The sequence below is a fragment of the Xenia sp. Carnegie-2017 genome, unplaced genomic scaffold, assembly GCF_021976095.1.
Source record: "Xenia sp. Carnegie-2017 unplaced genomic scaffold, XeniaSp_v1 HiC_scaffold_14, whole genome shotgun sequence".
Lineage (NCBI taxonomy): Eukaryota > Metazoa > Cnidaria > Anthozoa > Malacalcyonacea > Xeniidae > Xenia > Xenia sp. Carnegie-2017.
In genome coordinates this window covers 4,988,939-5,007,067 of record NW_025813447.1, presented here as the reverse complement: position 1 = coordinate 5,007,067, position 18,129 = coordinate 4,988,939, and the positions used below count along the sequence as shown (strand labels likewise).

Genomic DNA, 18,129 nt, shown 5'->3' with positions numbered 1-18,129 from the left:
TGTGTATCCGTTGCTAGGAAACAGCAAGTTTCAATTTTTTCCGGTAAAAATATTCGGAAAGAAAACGCGATTAATTTGCGACAGTGAAAATTTTGTTTACTGTAAAAAGTGAGAGGAAATATTTGACTAGTGACAGAAATATTTCTTCTTAGGATGTTATTCAGCTCTATGGAGTAATGGAAAATGTGGAAAGGGAGGATTTCCTTGAGTATACTCTGAAGAAACCAATATTTTTACGTGTGGGGAGTCCTACAGTTGAATTTAAGTCTGGTTGCTGTGTTAGAGACGTGTTGTTTCTGCAAGAGCAACCAGTTGAGGTAAGGAATGTTATTTTGAGGCAAGCGTGAATAATTACAGCCGCTGAAGTTTGTCTGAGTTGTACTAAAATTGTGGGCTTTTTTATCAAATACAGATAGATACAACAAAAGCTGGTTCTAAAATCCAAAAATACCCCTCCCCCCCTCCCCCATTGAAGAAAAAAATTGGGGTGCGCATTGTTGGACTGACTTTGTTGTTTCTTTATTTGATAAAAAGTCAACATTTTTGGCTGGACAGATATTTTTTATCTTGTATAAAATTCTTGAGCTACTTTTTGTGTTTCACCAAAGCTGGGAGTGTAGCACACACTCAAATTGTACTAACGTGTACCCCTAAAAAGTTTTCGGAGATGTGCACTTTTAAGTTTAGGAATCATGGGGCCAAGGAGTAAATGTGGTGGGAAAAAATTTGGATAAATGTTTTGCACATTTGTTGAATTTTTGTGTATGGGATGGAATCATTTGACATGACAAGAGAATGGACAAGATTGCAGTATGTGATAAAGAATGTGGTGAATTGAACATGTTTGTTTCAGCATAGGACATAAAATACTGGTGTGGTGCTTTCTAAGACTTCAAGAATCAATTAGTTCAAAGTTAAACTAAAGTAACAGTAAAGATATTAGTAAACAGATTTTTATGAAATACTGGCTACATTTCTGTTATTTTTACTACAACCTTAAGACTTGTAGCATGTCATAGCATTTACCACTTGTTTTGTTTCTGTTTTGTGGTGCATTGGTAAATTAAGCTAACAAAACAATTCTTAGCATCAAAAAAATGAATGGGAAATGAATAAATATCTTATCAATTTAAGTTTCAGACGTAAATCATTCAGAGATGCACATTTTTATGGGGGGGGGGTGAGAAGAAGTGTCCAGAAACTAAGGTCAGTGCCAGACAACAGAACACAGAAATTTTTGGTGAGGTTTTCTCCTTTGACTTCAATAAATGCAGTGTTTAATCAACATTTCTGTTTATTTTTTTGCATTCTAGAATCCACTTTTGATTTTTATTTTACCAGATTGGATATTTTTCATTCCAAAACAACTACACAGCATCCATTAGTGTAAAATACAAATCATCAGGTATGTGCCATTAACTCACAAAGATAGAGACTTTGTCGTGGTGACAAATTAAAAAATGTTTTAAAAATATCAATTATCATGGTGATTGATCAAAGATAATAACACCATATATTACAAGATAATAACACAAATAACACAACTTTTAAGAATTGTTGTGTTATTATCTTTTACCATTCACCATGACATTTGCTATTTTTTAACACCTAGTTTACTCTACTTACCATTTGGATGGTTAGGTGTTAACTGGTATGACTCAGGGGTTGCCTGGGCACCAAAACTGTTCCTTTGATGGAGATTAGGATTCATGTACCTGACATATTGCATATCCTCATTGAAACAATTTTAAATCATGAAGAAAATGAAAATTGATAGCTAATTTGTTTTATTGTAATACAATGACCTTATAAGCTCTTGAGAAGAATTCACTTAATGTACTTTTTTCTAGAGATTTTTAACGATTTTCTTTATGAAAATGACATCGTTATGACGTCACAGAGCATAATGACATTTTAAAGATCATCAATTTGTACTACATCGTTAGAACGTTTTAAGCGCAACTACAACAATTTCATGGTTACATGTGTTGATGAATACTTGTCAAGATGCCAAAGATAGATATTTTAATGGTAATTGTCGACGAAAACTAGTTTTTCGTAATGCAAATTATGCAGTATGATGCAATAACGATGTCATTCGCAAATCGAGGAAAACAATTAAAAAACACAATGGAAAAATTTGCTGTCGTTAATACTTTAAAGAAAGGAAGCTGCCATTGGTAGATTTAGATGCATATTACAGGTGTCAGAAGTAAAGAAAAATTGATTTTTTAATAAATGGCAGAATTTTTTTCTTCTCTTGTCGTCGAAAAAATTTTCCACCTCCGCTTTAGAGTGCCATCAATTGAATGGTAAAATTTTTATTTGATTCCAAAATCTATGTTCGAAATGCGAAAATGATCATTTTAAATAATTCCAGATGGATCGTGGAAAGTTTGTTTAAAAAATCACATTTTGATGCCATCAGCTCACTGCGAGGAAGGAAGTCAGAGTGTTTTCACCGTAAAATCAGATATGATGTTATGTCCCATACGAAAAGCAAATATGGTTCGTCTTCTTCTCAGGCAACCCTCTCCACATTGGCTGGATTTTTCCATAGAAGATCTAAGATTTTACCCCCCGCGCAAGGTACGTAATAAATCGGATACAGTGGTGGATAGAGCGAGAATTTTTTAAGTAGGTGCTTGGCTTAGTGATCAACTAACGTTCAGCGGTTATAAATCAATTATTTATTTACCTACTCATTGTTAAAGATGGGTGCTAGTTCCCGTTTTTGTCAACAAAATAAATATCTTGACGCCTTTTAATCATAATATTATTGACAGTCAATAAACTCAAATGATATAGTCAATAAAGGCTTTGTAGGATGGATTTTGTTTTTTATTTGCAATTTGCACCCCCTCTATGCGCTCCTTTTGACAATTGCCTACAGGGGTAAGCACCCTCACCCCGCATAAAACCCCTTCTGATCGCATAGGGGAATGTTATTGGCATGCCCCTTTTGCCCACGGCGTCACTAAAAGGCGTCACATTTACGATCGGCGTTTATAGTTATGAGGTATGTTGAATATGACAAACCTAATCTTTTGGATATTGTTGTGTGAGATGATAATCAGAATTCACCATTGTAAACAACAGTGTACACCAATGAAAACAACAAAAACTTTTCATTTCTGCTCATCTTATCGGATGCTTTGCATTTTCACTTTCTGCTCACATGCTGACTCGTGTACTTCACTCTCGATTTTATTAAAGATATGACATGCTTACAAGACTGATTATGACTTGTTGTTAGACTACTTTTCACGCGAGATCTGTTGCTAGGTCTATTGATTTTTCCTATTGAATCTTGTGTATTTATTATGCGTCTGGTAACGACTCTTGTAGATCAAATTGAAACACTTGCAGCGCGTGTTATTGGGTCATTGGATTGAAAATCGTAAATAAACAATTAAAACCATTGTACAGTCATTAGCAACTATTTAAAACCAACTGTAATGACCAGAAATATCGTAACTAAGCCCTAATCTAGCTATTTTTTCTACAGTTTCAGTATGTCGACTTACTCTTTATTTATCAATACTCTGATATGCTGCAACAGTGGAACAGCCTATACAGTGTGTCCCCCAAAAACTGAACACGAAAATCAGTGTATGACAGTATTTTAACTGATATTGTATAAACCTTATGACATCGCAGAGACACAGAACTGTCAAGTTTATTCTTAAACTGTTGTGAATGTTTGGACATTCTTTTTCATAATAATTTCAGTGAACACATAATTTATGCGGGTCCAGTATTTTTTTAGACATAATTTGTTCAGTTACACCGCGAGTATTCCACCTTCTGATGTAAACTTTTGCTTTTTTGGCATCCGATTTTGCAGTGAAAAAGGTCGTTTTCATCTCTTTTTACGAACAGTCGTGAATAACAGTTATAACCGCCTCGCTCCGAGTACTGTTCCTTCATACCTATAAACAATGCTTCCGAGTAATCTCTTCAGACTATACAACAGTGCAGCTTTGATAAATGTCTGAATATAATGAATATCATTATATCATTAGTACAAGGCTATTATACAGGGCAATGTTGATGTTGTTGTCAAATATGCCATTTTCTAAAATTTTGGTTCAGTATCTACCTGTTCGATTGCTAAATGTTGGAGTAGAAAGAAAACAAAGCAAAATGAGGAGATTAATGTAATGATGGTCGGACATGGGTGAAAGTAAACATGTTGCGACTCATTTAAGATAAGTGGCAAAATAGAGACTGGGGCACATAAGTCAAGGGTACAATAAAGAGACCTGACACAATAAGAAGACTGGGGCACGTAAGTCCAGGGCCCAGTAAACAAGGGCTGATTTTCTTGTGGGTTCAGGGGGTGCACACCCCTTCAATTCTCCCGATTCCCCTAAAGAAAAATTCTAAAATGGTATTACATACTGTAAACTGTTATTATAGTAGTTTCGGAGGCTAGGAAGTACAGTAAAACTGAGTAAAAAGTGAAACTTAATAAAGGCAATTACATATTTTATACCAACACTATTTGCAATTGAGTTACTGCCATGAGTGTTTTCATGCAAACATGAAAGTTGAAATAAATTACTAAACGCGAAGTATCCTGTTACTTTGTCATGTCAACTCCGTTTGCTCTTTATTGTCTCTTCCATTGTGTGTCACGTGTGAAGTAACCTGTTACTTTGTCATGTCAACTCCGTTTGCTCTTTATTGTTGTTACATGATAGCAACTACTATCATGTAATATCATTATTATATCATATTATAATTTCATATATTACTAATTAGGACATAATCTAGAAGCTTGCTTGCATGCGCTAGAAGCTTGCTTACATGCGTAAACATATTTTAGAACCGCAACCGCATTTGTTGTTATTGTGGTTAACTACATCTTGCTGTAACATACTGTATTGCGTATGGGATGTAGGTCACAAAACCACAATACTTCCCATTAGATATTATATATATATCAGTAGTTTAGACCACTGAGTACAACCTACGAGGACAACCTCCAACGCACTTAGGAGGCATAGCCTACCGAAGTAGGTTGACAAGCTACAATCTACCAGATAACTATCTTGGCTTCTGTGCCATAACTATCTTTTGGCTTCTGTGCCTTTAATCTATTGGAAAACTATTGTGAGTCATTGTTGGACTCACGAACGCTCAAGAACAATGACTCACGGTTGTACTCAGACAGAGGAGATAGGTTTTACTCATACTTATTGATATTATTATTAAGACACTTATCTACTTTAATATTTACGCGTTGATTAATAAATTGTTTGAGAAATATAACTGGTTCACACTATCTTTGTTGCGTGTGGAAATAGGACCAAAATTAATAGTTATTCTTTAGGGACCACGCACGTAACAATTGTCTCTTCCATTGTTTGTCACGTGTGAAGTAACCTGTTACTTTGTCATGTCAACTCCGTTTGCTCTTTATTGTCTCTTCCATTGTGTGTCACGTGTGAAGTAACCTGTTACTTTGTCATGTCAACTCCGTTGGCCCTTTACTTTTTGTCCCTTGTTGGTCATGTTTGAAAGAAACTGTTGTATTCGTGTCTCACTCGTCGTTGACAATATTTGCATACATAATTTATGAAGTTTTGTAGATGGTACAGCTTTAGAACTGCTATAAATTATGTAAAAAGCTATTAACACTTTCATCACGCAAGGTTCATTCATCTATAAACCTATAAATCTACAATAGCCGGAGGTTCTGGCATCTTAAGCTAGGACAATGATGCACACACCTTGAAAAATCTGCACCCCTCCTATCAAAGTAGCATTGATCCGACCTTGCCTATAAAGACGCTGGACCATACGAATGTAGAGAATGGGTCACTATTTCAGACTTTGGCGCAATGAAGAGAAATTGACACATGTTTAGACTATGTTGCAGTAAAGAAACTGAGCCATATGTTTAGATTGCGGTGAAAATACACAAACTGTACCGAAGAGTACAAGTCATAGTCCCCTTTATTTTATCACATGCGATGGCACTCTAATGAGGGACGACTTCATAAACATCAGATTGTATCTCTTCGTAGTGTTTTTCCAGTAGCTTGTCTTTTGTGCATTTCATCAAATCAAGAGGGTTCCCCTCAGTTTGACATACTTGTTTAGAATATGATAGTTGATCTCATTGATTTATTCATAATTAGATGTTGATATGCTTCGTTTGCATATACATATATATGTACTATCGATAAGCAATGAGTGCCGTCGCAAGCTGCTTCAGACTAAGGGGGACGAAGCTACCGCCAAGACCTTAATGGTGGTTTGAAAGCATGCCCCCTTGAAAATGTTTGATTGTATGTTCTTTAAACGCTATTGCTTTGAGACAGTTTTTATAATCATCTTAAAGCCACACGTTTTTAGATGGGTAACTTTCTGTTACATGTTTCAATGCAATCTTATAGACAATTGTGCATGAAGGCTGCTTTTTACTGTACTATTTTTGTCATATGACTGTATACAACTCAATGACCTAGAGCCCAATCTACTAGATATCTGACTCCGCCAAAATTCTTGAGGCAAGCCGCCATCTTGAAAGGTGGCAAAACTGACGTTGTTTACGATTAATATCCACTTTTCGTGTGTTTGTATACAGTTGCAGAGTTGATGGTGTAGGTGTAAGTTTTAAAGTGCTTGATAGTATTGGGTTTTTAAATCTTCTTTTAGCTTACTTTTCATTTTGAGTTTTGCTTTTTGCCACCTTTCAAGATGGCGTCTCTCCCAGTCTCACCTTAACACGGTAGTTAGATATCTAGAGGAATGGGTTCTAAATCATTGATACGACTAAATTGGACTCATTGCATTTTTTCCTTCAATTTTTTTCAAAATTGGTCTTGGAATAACTGGGGAGGGGGGGACACGTTCCCCTCAGCTCCCTCCATGACAACATCACTGTAAGCAATTCGATTTCTTTTTTAGGTAAGCAGTTGCTTGGCGAATGTTCTTGCCTCAAACGTCGAAGATATCTCTGTTGATGATGATAAGGTATTATAAAATAAAAGCAATAAAACGCATGCGCTGATTGGTCTATAGCTTTGTTTCCATTAGCCTGTGCAAACCGATCTGAGCTCAACCGATCGAATCAATCAACCACTGAGAACTTGAAAATCAATCATGAATTGTTTTGAAAGGAATGTTGAAACGTTTGTTTAAATTTGTCTGTTTGGCATAATTTTTATTTCTTGAAAATCATGAATAACTCAATCTCTTGTGAATGAATAATTGCGATAAAATAGAAAGTTAAACAGCACTTTCCACAATTTGATGTTTCTAGATTATTTTTTACAGCATTGGTAATGTAGTTAAAGAGTCGTGTCAACCTGACTCGTTACACTTCAACCGCCTACGTCAGCCTAATTCTTCGGTTAATAACGCCCACATCTTCGTAGATAATTCTGGGCATCATGCTCAACTTCATCTAATAACTACAATTTTTCTATAAGAAGCGGTCAGTGGTTGTTTACCGCCGCCTATTTTGCCTCAGACAGCCGCTTGTTCGCTTATCAGTCTGAAAATAATATAGAAGAGTAGAGGATATTTTTTTATTTATTGCTATACAAATCGTACGAAAAATCAAATAATATATAGCAGTTTTATTTGTCTTTGAACTTAGTGACGTAGTGAAGGAAATTTCAAGTTGTCATCCGGTAGTGAAATGTGATGAAACTTTAAGAAATTGTTAAAGTGATAAAAAGCAAGCGAATCGTTTTCCAGTTTAGAAATATTCTGTAGAAGACTACCCATTTTCAATATTGTTATCGATGTACAAAATATAAAATGTGACTTTTGAGAATTTTTGGATGCAGACGCCTATTTTTGTAGTACAGCTTGCTATGAGGACTCCTAATGAAAACGCTGAATTATTTAATATATTTTTTTAAGCCTGCGATATAGTATGTTATGAAACCATCAAATCGGTTTTTTAATTATTAAATCAATAAATATACTTTGTGATGCGTGGGTTAAATTTTTCACTGCAACAGTAAATACGTCAATCGAAAACAAATGAGATTTTAATAGCGGTAATATACTTTAAAGTAGTGATTGATGTTTCCTCAAAGTACATGAACTTAAAATAGAACACCTTAGCGTCTCAAAGTATCCCCAGGAAGTATCTGCCGCGGCGAAATTAACCGACTTCTCGAAAGTTACCGCCCTCTTTAATAACTGAAAGCTTTACAAAATAATTCATTTATACTTCATTATCCAAATAAAACATTCATGTAGATTTTATCAACTACTGCAACCTTACACAACTTTAAACGCATTGAAAAATACCGTTTATACAGCGTGGATTTAGAGTTAAATATTAATTAGAGTCAGCTGATGCTGAAAATAACAACTAAAAATTAAGCGCTCGCCGAAAGTAAGTGCCTCCCTCCCCCGAATATTGCAGTCTCTGAAGAAATACCGTTTATACAGCGTGGATTTAGAGTTAAATATTAATTAGAGTCAGCTGATGCTGAAAATAACAACTAAAAATTAAGCGCTCGCCGAAAGTAAGTGCCTCCCTCCCCCGAATATTGCAGTCTCTTGAGGACACCATGTATACGATGTAAAGAGAAGTGATTTCGACGTAATCAAAAGCGAAAACGCCAGTTAGTTTGAAACTTTGCACTATCCCGGGATTCACCGTGAACAACAAAAAGACTGGGACCAAAACGACTTGATAACAACGTTCACCTCCATTAATATCGTGGTCAATTAAACGAGAAGTTTTCTTTCTTGTACAGACTGAAAGTGAACGTGTTGTGAATGTCGCAAGTAAGCTTCAACACATGTGGGCCCTGACTCAGTCCGTATCTTCTGAGAATGGATCGACCGATGAAAACACCCATTTCGACGTAAGTTCAAATTTATCATCGTAGTTACGTCACTTCCTTAAAGCGTCATTTCCGACGAGTTACGATGCGCACGGGTTCGATTGAAACCATGCTTGCTGTTACGTCACATTCCTTAAGGCACGCAATGGCAGTTCAATTTTCAAGGAATTTTTATCGGTCAGGAGTCAGGACTCCTTGAATGATATTGAAAACATTGCTGAAGAAATAATTTTTTGATTTCTAAGATTTTAAGCGATGGGGTGTGCGTTTTATTTACCTACTCATCATCATCAAAACTGACGGACTTTTTTTCAAACTAGATTGATGGCTGTTACGACCTGAATCTTTTGTCTTACACGTGACATGACAAGAGTGAATTCCTGTCATCGACCATGTCAAGGTTAGCATTTGTCTCGAAGGAGAGGAACTACTGCAATCTGTTCTTATTGCCAATTTTTAGGATGAAGTTTTTGAAACTCTGCAAATGTTTTGGCGCTTGGTTTAATAGTGTTGTAGATAAACTCAATTTGTGCAAAGAAATGTAGTATATATTGCTCAAATGTTCGAAATCTTTTTGTCCCTTATCAATGACATAAAACGCGGAGGTTGGTGAGGATGGCTCACCACCCCCTCCCCCTTTTGTCTTGCAGTTTTGTTGGGCAAAACTTAGTAACCACTCCGGCGAGAAAGTAGAAAACCGAGTTTTTTTGAACGTGAAGCGTAATTGCTCGCGAAATTTTCGACAAAAGTTTGTGAAATTCATTTTCATTGCATTACTATACAAAATTGTACTAGGCCCTGTTCTTTGGCCAATTAAATAGCACGCCCTTTTGCCGAGCAAATTCAGTCCTCGCCCCTCGACTCGAGGCCCAAGTTGCACCCCCTTATCTTTACATATTCTTTATCAACATCCAGCAATTGAAAAAAAGAATAGAATAAATCACGTTTTCATTGTTCTATGTACATGCTACTTTTTCGTTATTCTGTACATTTTCTGTAGCTCTATTCCCTCCTATTTATCATAGATTTTTAAATATTAGATATTGTATCTGTCGTGATTAACTGAATCACACGTAAATTGTCACATTTTGGACGGTCACGTAATGCCCAATTATTTATTAATATATTAAGTAATGTTATAACAGCGACATATGACAGTTCTTGAGTATTTAGCATCGCTCATACTAATGTCTTCTCAAACCAATCGGACCAACGGTTTGGGTTACGGAGACGCAAGCGCGCTATAACTCTTTTGAACGAAACACCCATGTTCAAGTTCAGCCATGCTGACCTAAAAACGATTGTATTTCGACTTGATTTCAAATTTTTGAAGTAACATTATTAAACTGGAATGAAGCAGGAGTATTTTCTCAGGCGATATTTGAACTTTTTCCTGCGCTGAAGAGTTGCTTTTATGGCGCTTTCGAAAACATCGTTCACCGCTTCCCCTGTGAGTGACGAACACTCGACAAATGCGGACGCCGAAATAGACTCCGACATTTTCCTCCCTTCGTCACGCAAAACAAAGTCCACTTTGTTGCTGTTTTCGATGTCCGAACTCGTGATTATTTCGCTGCGCAAATCTTTTTTCGTGCCGACCAAAACAATTGGAATTTTCGGACAATATTGTTTGAGTTCCTCTTGCCATTTGTTAATTATGTTGTCGAAGCTCTCTCGTTGGTCGATAGCATAACACAATAGGATTACGTCGGTATCCGGGTAAGACAAAGGTCGTATACTGTCGTAGTCTTCTTGTCCAGCGGTATCCCATAGCACAAGCTCTATCCCTTTACCCTCGTACGTTAAATATTTCACGTAATTTTCGAAAACCGTTGCGACGTATTCTTGCGGGAATTTTTCCTCCTTATACACCATCAACAAGCATGTTTTGCCTGTTGCACCGTCCCCAACAATGGTCAACTTTATTCTTTTCGGTTTTGGGGTCGTCATTTCCAGAATGTTCTAAACGAAATGGAGGAAAACATATTTTAGGCAATGCCATTTGTAATCGAGTTTCGATACATATTGAGTTCTTCAGCCTAGGTGTGGTGAAACAATGTGAAGTTTTTGATTCGTAAGAAACTGATGTGTTTGCTTTCACTTTAACTCTCAGTTATTCAATACGTGTATACAGAATTCACGCGGGCGTAGCGTAATTCATAAAAGGAAGACGTACTATTCCCAGAATTTACAATTTGGAATTTTATAACGAACAACTACGAAGTTGATATTTCATTAAAAGCACATTTTATACTTGGGTAGGAATACGCTTTATTGTTGCCTTTTTGTCGCCGATAACAATGTTTGATATCGCCAATAAACGACACTGAAATTATTAGATAAACTGAAACTATCAACGTCAGGAGATATAGTGTGGGTTTTTTTGAGAGTTGGTAATAATGATTACATGCCAGATGCCCAGATCCAATCTCGTTCATGTTTGTACGTCATACTTATCACTCAAAGACAATTTTGTATCAATATTTTACAAGAAAATTACATGTTGTTAAGTGTGGTCGAGTGAGTGCACGAATTCAAAGGTTTGACTCATTTTTGGCCCGGCACGAGTTCGCTCGGAACGTTTCGCAATTTTGGAACTGGGACGCGGTGTAAAGGAGAAAAAAGATTTCTTTATCAATTTGGTTTCGAAAATTCAATTGGAAACTTATTTTAAAATAAACTATTCGTCAATTTGGAATAACCTTATTTCAAATTCTCACAAAGTTGAACAAGACTGCATTCATTGAAATATATCAAATTTGAAACATATTATTGCACGAATGACTGATGGCGAATTTATTTTTGTCCGTTACAGTTTATTTTCACTCAATTTCGTCCATTAAACTGTATTTCGTGACTTCATTATTCATCTCGTTATTCATTCTTTGTGCGTGGCATTTCATTAATTTTTTTCAATTTGCTATATTTAAACGTAGTACGAAGCTAAAATTAAGTCCTTCACAATACAATACATAAATATGTCCCCTGCTGGCAATAATTTAATTTGTGGTGGTTGCCTAACAACAGGTACAGCATGAATCGTTCTTATTGAATGAATTCTGTCATAAGATCTTAGATCTACTCATGGCGATAAACATACTCTCGATTGAATGTATAGGTCTTAGTAAAGTCGTTTGTATACGCCTTCAATACCCGCGTCTTTGTTAAAAGATGAAGGAACTTTTGACAAACACAAAACGGCCTTATTTTTACCCACACCTATGAGAAGGCGTGGGTTTAAACATATTCAGAACTTAGTCGAAGTTTGCCAACATGTGATGTAGCAATTAACAGTTCGCTGATATACGCTGATATAATTTCGAGACTGGCAAATACAATATTTACAGCTAGCGTTTTTTGCATTCGTCGAATTAACTATAAAATCATCGGGAATATTGTTGTCTTCCTCCCGCGTCACTTATGAAACACTTCTTGTATTGTGATACGTGTTGAGCCAATATCGGCTATCGATACCGAAAATGCGATTTATTTTTATTGAGGATTGTAAGGGATTTTCTTTGACCATAAACAGAATGAAAGAACAAATTGAACATTATTTGAACCAAGCATACATTTGCGTATTTATTAATCTCTAAAGCGTCTTCAATAAGAAACAATTTTCACTTCAATGCACTTTATTACTTTCTCAAATATACCCGCGTCGATTTTACTTTTCATTTCAAATTCGTATTCGTGCGAAAATGTTTCTTTTTAAATATGGTCATCAATTTGAAGTATAAAATGTTAACCAAATAGCTAGTACATTCAAGGCTGTTACAGATGAACCGTGCCGATTTTTGATTAAATCAATACTCAATAGTAATTTTCTTGGATAAAATTATAATATAATTTCAAACCAACAGTGGAACGTATAGCTATGTGCTCAAACAAATTCACTCGACACTCACCTGTTCACAACTTTTGATTTTCAGAAATCTTTCGGCGAAATCGAGAATACAGTAGATGTCAACTTCCCAGGTTTAGACACAAGTGAATCACTTTCAAAATATTATCACTCATGACGTCCTTACCAGCTTTATATAATATCGGGGCCGGAAATCAAAAAATAAAGAGGTTTAAAGACTTGCGATTAGCATATTTGACATTGCGTCATTTTTTAAGAAGGATGAAAGCATAGCATAAGCGTTCTGCTTTCGAGCTTTAATAAGGAAATAGAGATGTCAAACTCCTTTTATTGCCACAATTATAGTACGAAATACAAGGGGAGTTTGGCCGTATTGATTGGCTTAAGTTAAAGTTGGCCATATGACACGTGCCACAATTAACACCTAGTTAGCATATTTTGTACTTGTTAAAACATTAACATATTTTCTTGGTAATTGTTTTAATTTGATTATAATTACGTGTTGTTGAAAGCGTCTTGGTTGATGTAGGAACTTTGAAGTTTGAAGGATACTTCTAGTTACGTATGTAGAGAGTCCTGTTTGTCGTTGTTCTTATTTTTGTTATGTAATGAGGTTCTGGTTGTTTAAATGATTGGATTGTTGTGTAGCTTCTAATAGTTTTCTTCAAACTGTTAAAATATTGGAATTCAGAACATTTTTTGTGTGGTCACCATTTGATTGGTGTTTGCGACACGAACGATGCCCGAAGTTGCACGATTGCTTGACGAACGATTTCCCTTCGGAAAACATCCGCCGAGGGCTCTCGCTGCCTCTCGTTTGTCGTCATAGACGGTTTCGATTGTAAAAGAATAACAAACGTTGTTTCGGCGGATGTTAGTAGAAAACGTTCCCAGTAAAGAAAAACTACTTACACTGTTTCTTTATTTCATAAAGAAATAACATATTCTTTAACAGGTAATACGCATGCCATGTCACATCCGACAAAATTTTGTAACCATATCCACGTCTGATGTAAAAATACGCATCAAGGTGAGAATTAGCCTGGATGGGTGGAGCGATTGACGTTTATTAAAGAATAAATTAACTTTGTACCTGGCGCACACATCTTTGAAATACAGGGGGATGAGCGGCGTTTGTATTAAGGGGGTGGGATATTTTAGGCGTTTCTAAAGTTAATTGCGCGTAATGATATAATTGCTAATGTTGCTAATGAGAAAAATAAAACGTGACACATAGGTGCAATATTTTTCAACAAAGACCATCAAAGTTTTTTTATTTTTTCTGATCATCTCAAGCATTGTTTTAATGATGCCACTTAAGAAGGTCTCTAATCGCTTCGCTTAAATCGCGATAAGTTTGTTTTTTGGCTCTTGACACACATGCTACATGCAACCTACAAGAGAGGGCTTCTTGCGGCTTTGTCTTTGATTCATCTGTGTAAATAGCTTATGGTTTAAGAAAACTACCACGAAGGGCCGTATATAAAAATAACCAATCTTGTGATCTGGTTTGCCTACCGAGGAATTGAATCCTATAAAGAAATTATTTATTTTTCAAAGCAACGACTTAAATACCGCATGATTTCTCATCTCGTTATTGCTTTAGGTATCGATACATGCCAGTTCGTATCATTTTATATGAATATGGTGCGCGGCATATTGCTCACTTTGATGTATATGACGACGAAATCTCTTTTTTGTTCCCATCTGTAACGCTTTCTCCCTGAAAAGTTAAAGTTTTCAGTCGTACCAACAGAACCCAATATGAGTCATGAAGTAGTGAAAAGTTTCCAGAGTTTCGTCTGAGTATTTTTATCAGCGTGTCATACTTTTCATACTTTGAAAAATATTTTGTTGTGTAAAAATGCTGACTGTCAAACGCGTTGTTTGAGATGCTACGTGTATGAAACTCAGTATGTTTTCGTTCCAACTACAGTTAAGGAGGGTCTCCTTCATCTTATCTTAAAATGGCTAACCTATCTGTTGGGTCTTTTAAAAGGAATTGTTTGCCTACTTTTTTGTACTTGTAAAGAAATTAGTCTCTTCACTATATAATTTTAGGTTTTTATGCTATCTTATTGTTAATATGCATGCATATATTTTTATTCCTGTAGACATATATTTAACTAAATTAGAGGGCCTATTGTTTGTCAGATTAAGTACTGTTTAATGTAACTGAACACTGTCTTGAATATAGAATAGAATGGAATAGATTAGAATAGACTAGAATAGAATAGAAGGAATATGGTATAGAGTGGAATGGAATGGAATAGAATTTAGTTAAATCAGCAAAATGTATACCTACCGCCCGCTGGGGCTTCTAGCTTTCCGATTTACGCTAGTTCATTTCTTGGTAAGAGAAAGACAACAGGATCAATGAAGTAAACTGTACGATATGTATCAAGCTCAAAAAAACCCACGCGAATCTATAATATTGTGTTTACACGATGGTTTTATTCAAAACATGCTTTTTTGTATAGTTTTCGGCTTTTAAAGAAGTGAACTGTGCTCCTTGTTGGTTTTTGTATATGACTTAGCATTGTTTAGATAAACTTCGTTGTCCATGGTAATTTTAACGCAACGCATGAAATATAATGTGCACACGAAGGGAATTTTATTTTCATCTTGCAGAAAATGCGAGGAATTTGTTGTATGTCATTCTTGTCATATCTCATCGAGAAGCATCGACGTTTTTTTAATCCCCTTACGAAATCATTTTTCATCTTGGTCACGTATCTTGATTCCAAAGCGCAATACGATCCACCGCCAGAAAAATGCTCGAGATATGTTCGTGGAACCTAAGCTCTGCTCAACTATTTCATGCACGTTCATAATATTACTGAAGAAAATTATGAGAGAAAACATTACAACACTTGGCGGGGATGTTTACCTGAATTGGAACCTTAGATTGCAGTCCTTAGATTTCAGTTATAACAGGGGCGTGCTGGAACTGCAAGAACAACAACAAATGAGCAAAATTTTAGGGGTTACATGTTTGTAGATGTAGATCGTCCAGGTGAGTAATTTGTTATGTAAGGGCTCGTAATGCCGGGGACCCACAACGAGTTCTCGTTGTCTCGTACCTTGCCATGACGTCCCTGTATCATAAAGACTGCCAACAACAATCAGGCTAGGTTATGCTTGGAAAAAGGGTTTGAGTTGGGGTCGGGCGTGCAGGTAAGGTATTCTATAAGTGCTATTGCTACAAACTAAACCTTTTCGCTCATGCTTTAGCACACTACAGTAACAGCTACAACAAGGCGAAATGTTTTCTATGCTAAGGATGACGGGGTAAAGTCATCTTGAGTCGATCATATAATTGTGGCAGAGTTGTGTTGTACGTAGTCAGCAAAACGAAGACTTTCAATAAGAAAAAATCAATGAAACTTGAAATGGTTGTAGATGCTACGCCGCTTGAATGCAATCTGAGTTTGTATTTTAATTGGCAATGACTACAAATCATACGGTTGCATTTTTGTCATATACACTTTGTAGTTAGTGTATATCTTAGTGTTCATCAAAAGAGGCAGTCTCAGTTTCTTACAAAGTGCTCTGCTAATAAGTACTCTGAGCCCGCGAATTGCCTGATAACTAAACAACCCACGTAATGATCGGTGGTCCCGAGCACAGTATGGAGAATGTACAGTGGGTCCATTTTTCTGTTCAACTGGCTGCTGTATATTTCATTAGATTACTTGTTTTCGTTAGCCATTTCATCATTCCTGCTGGTCGGAAAAAAAACAATTGATTGACTATGGTAATCACATGCGTATTAAGATACGCGTGAAACGAAAAAAATTCAATGGAGTGACTCTACTGTATATTCACTATTATGTGGTCCCGGGTTAAGACTGAAAATTTTCGCTACGGAAGTGAAGCATCTTAGCCATTTCCTGGCATGCTGACACAATTTTCTTTTCACGTTTTTAGAGAATCTTTGCCATGGGTCTTGCTCATTCTTCAATTCAACCTTGGAAAGATTATGCGCGCATAGTATGAGTTGTGGACCAACTCGACTTGTTGTTTCTGTGTGTGTGCGAATTACTTTCTTTGTTAGAAGATATGCAAGTGACGCAATTAACGACTAATAAAATTTTATTAATATGTTAGTTTTATGTTTGATGCTTGCGAAGTAACAATATTCTTCTTTCGACAGATATTTTTTATGGATTTACGTAAGAAACGAAGAATCGCTGTCTTTCATCGCTTTGTTTCAAGTAAACTTTAAAGAAAACAATCGTTAAACTTTAAGGTGTGGTTCACACAATTTCTTTGTTACGTTGTCGCCCACGGACGGAGATGGTATTGACTGTCGGTTATTAATACATTTTTATTGGTTGATTTACGACAAAGATTTCGATATGGCTGTTTGAGAAAAACATATCCTTTCATGATATACGTCCATAGATGGCATCAAAAGGATACTTAGCCTTGTGTTTCCTGTGCTTATGCTTTTTATAGTAAGTTGTTTCTCTGTTGTCTCACGTGTTTACGAAAGGTTTTAAAAAACTTCCCAAATATATCGTTTCTTTCTTTTTTTGGTTGTAAGACTGTCCACTTTCTGTTCAACCGCTTCCTTTATCCTTGATATCCGTCAACTTGATATTTTAAGATGATGGAAAAGGATTGAATCCCTTTCTTTTGTATTTTACCAAGTTTGGTCTAAGTCTTTTTTTACACCAGCGACCGATAATTGAGGGAAGGGGTGAGTTATTCATGTAAGCATGTTCTACTTTATTAGTTTCTATTGAAAACAATTATGATTACAGATTGTATCATATGTATACACGTATATACCCCTCTTACCTCGGTCTCTGTCAGTGCCGTAGCTAGCCTCGATAATTTGTGGGAGGGAATTCATATATGAATATTTCCCAACCAAATTATCGAGCTAGCTACGACCTTGGTCTCTGTTTAACATGTACATGTATTTCTATCTCAAAAGGTCTGTACACACGGAAGCCGACGTGATTAAAAGTAGTGACAAAAAGCCAATTTTTTTAGAACGGATTACAAACAATTCTATGTTGGTGAGATATCGTAATCGAACTATTCGTATCGTTCAACAGGAAAAATTGAACAGTTGCATGATTTTACAGACGTTTGTACCACAAGAATGATAGGAATTCGTGTATTGTATTTTAGGTAAACACGCTTCGATCTTCATGTAAACTTTGATGACTTGATCACATTTTATATATGTACTGTTTTATGACATTATGCACTACTCTTGTAAAAGTATGATTTTTTCTTTATATATTTTAACGTCCGGACACATAAAGCTTTAAGGATATTGTGCTCGAGCTTCAAGTTTTGTTTCACTTTTTTGAAGTACCATGTGTGTTCAGTATGTTCCTTCTTCAATTTTTTTCTTGTTCAAAACGAATTTGGAAAAGATTTTTTAGCCGTATAGGGTAAAACAGCACTACCGTGCGGTGG

General features: G+C 36.0%; 2 protein-coding genes and 2 long non-coding RNA genes across 5 annotated transcripts; 3 read left to right on the top strand and 1 right to left on the bottom strand.

Annotated features, from left to right (window-relative positions):
* Positions 1–84: 84 nt before the first annotated feature.
* On the top strand, positions 85–9,385 carry LOC124434391 (nicolin-1-like). Of its 2 annotated transcripts, XM_046984283.1 has the most exons (6): positions 85–317; positions 1,342–1,405; positions 2,381–2,589; positions 6,922–6,987; positions 8,736–8,846; positions 9,146–9,385. In XM_046984283.1, the coding sequence occupies exons 1-6, from the start codon at positions 177–179 to the stop codon at positions 9,185–9,187; spliced, it is 633 nt and encodes a 210-aa protein (XP_046840239.1). In that variant the 5' UTR covers positions 85–176; the 3' UTR covers positions 9,188–9,385. The 2 variants fall into 2 exon arrangements, with proteins under 2 accessions (XP_046840239.1, XP_046840240.1); XM_046984284.1 differs by lacking the exon at positions 8,736–8,846.
* A 358-nt stretch (positions 9,386–9,743) lies between these two features.
* Positions 9,744–12,877, bottom strand: LOC124434392 (ras-like GTP-binding protein Rho1). Its single transcript, XM_046984285.1, has 2 exons — positions 12,734–12,877; positions 9,744–10,787 (listed from the first exon to the last, which is right to left on the bottom strand). The coding sequence occupies exon 2, from the start codon at positions 10,773–10,775 to the stop codon at positions 10,167–10,169; it is 609 nt and encodes a 202-aa protein (XP_046840241.1). The 5' UTR covers positions 10,776–10,787; positions 12,734–12,877; the 3' UTR covers positions 9,744–10,166.
* A 2,448-nt stretch (positions 12,878–15,325) lies between these two features.
* LOC124434475 lies at positions 15,326–16,799 on the top strand. The gene is made up of 2 exons (XR_006944779.1): positions 15,326–15,706; positions 16,621–16,799. It is a non-coding gene; the product is annotated as an uncharacterized LOC124434475 (long non-coding RNA).
* Positions 16,800–16,841: 42 nt separating this feature from the next.
* LOC124434474 lies at positions 16,842–17,928 on the top strand. The gene is made up of 2 exons (XR_006944778.1): positions 16,842–17,150; positions 17,636–17,928. It is a non-coding gene; the product is annotated as an uncharacterized LOC124434474 (long non-coding RNA).
* Positions 17,929–18,129: the final 201 nt, after the last annotated feature.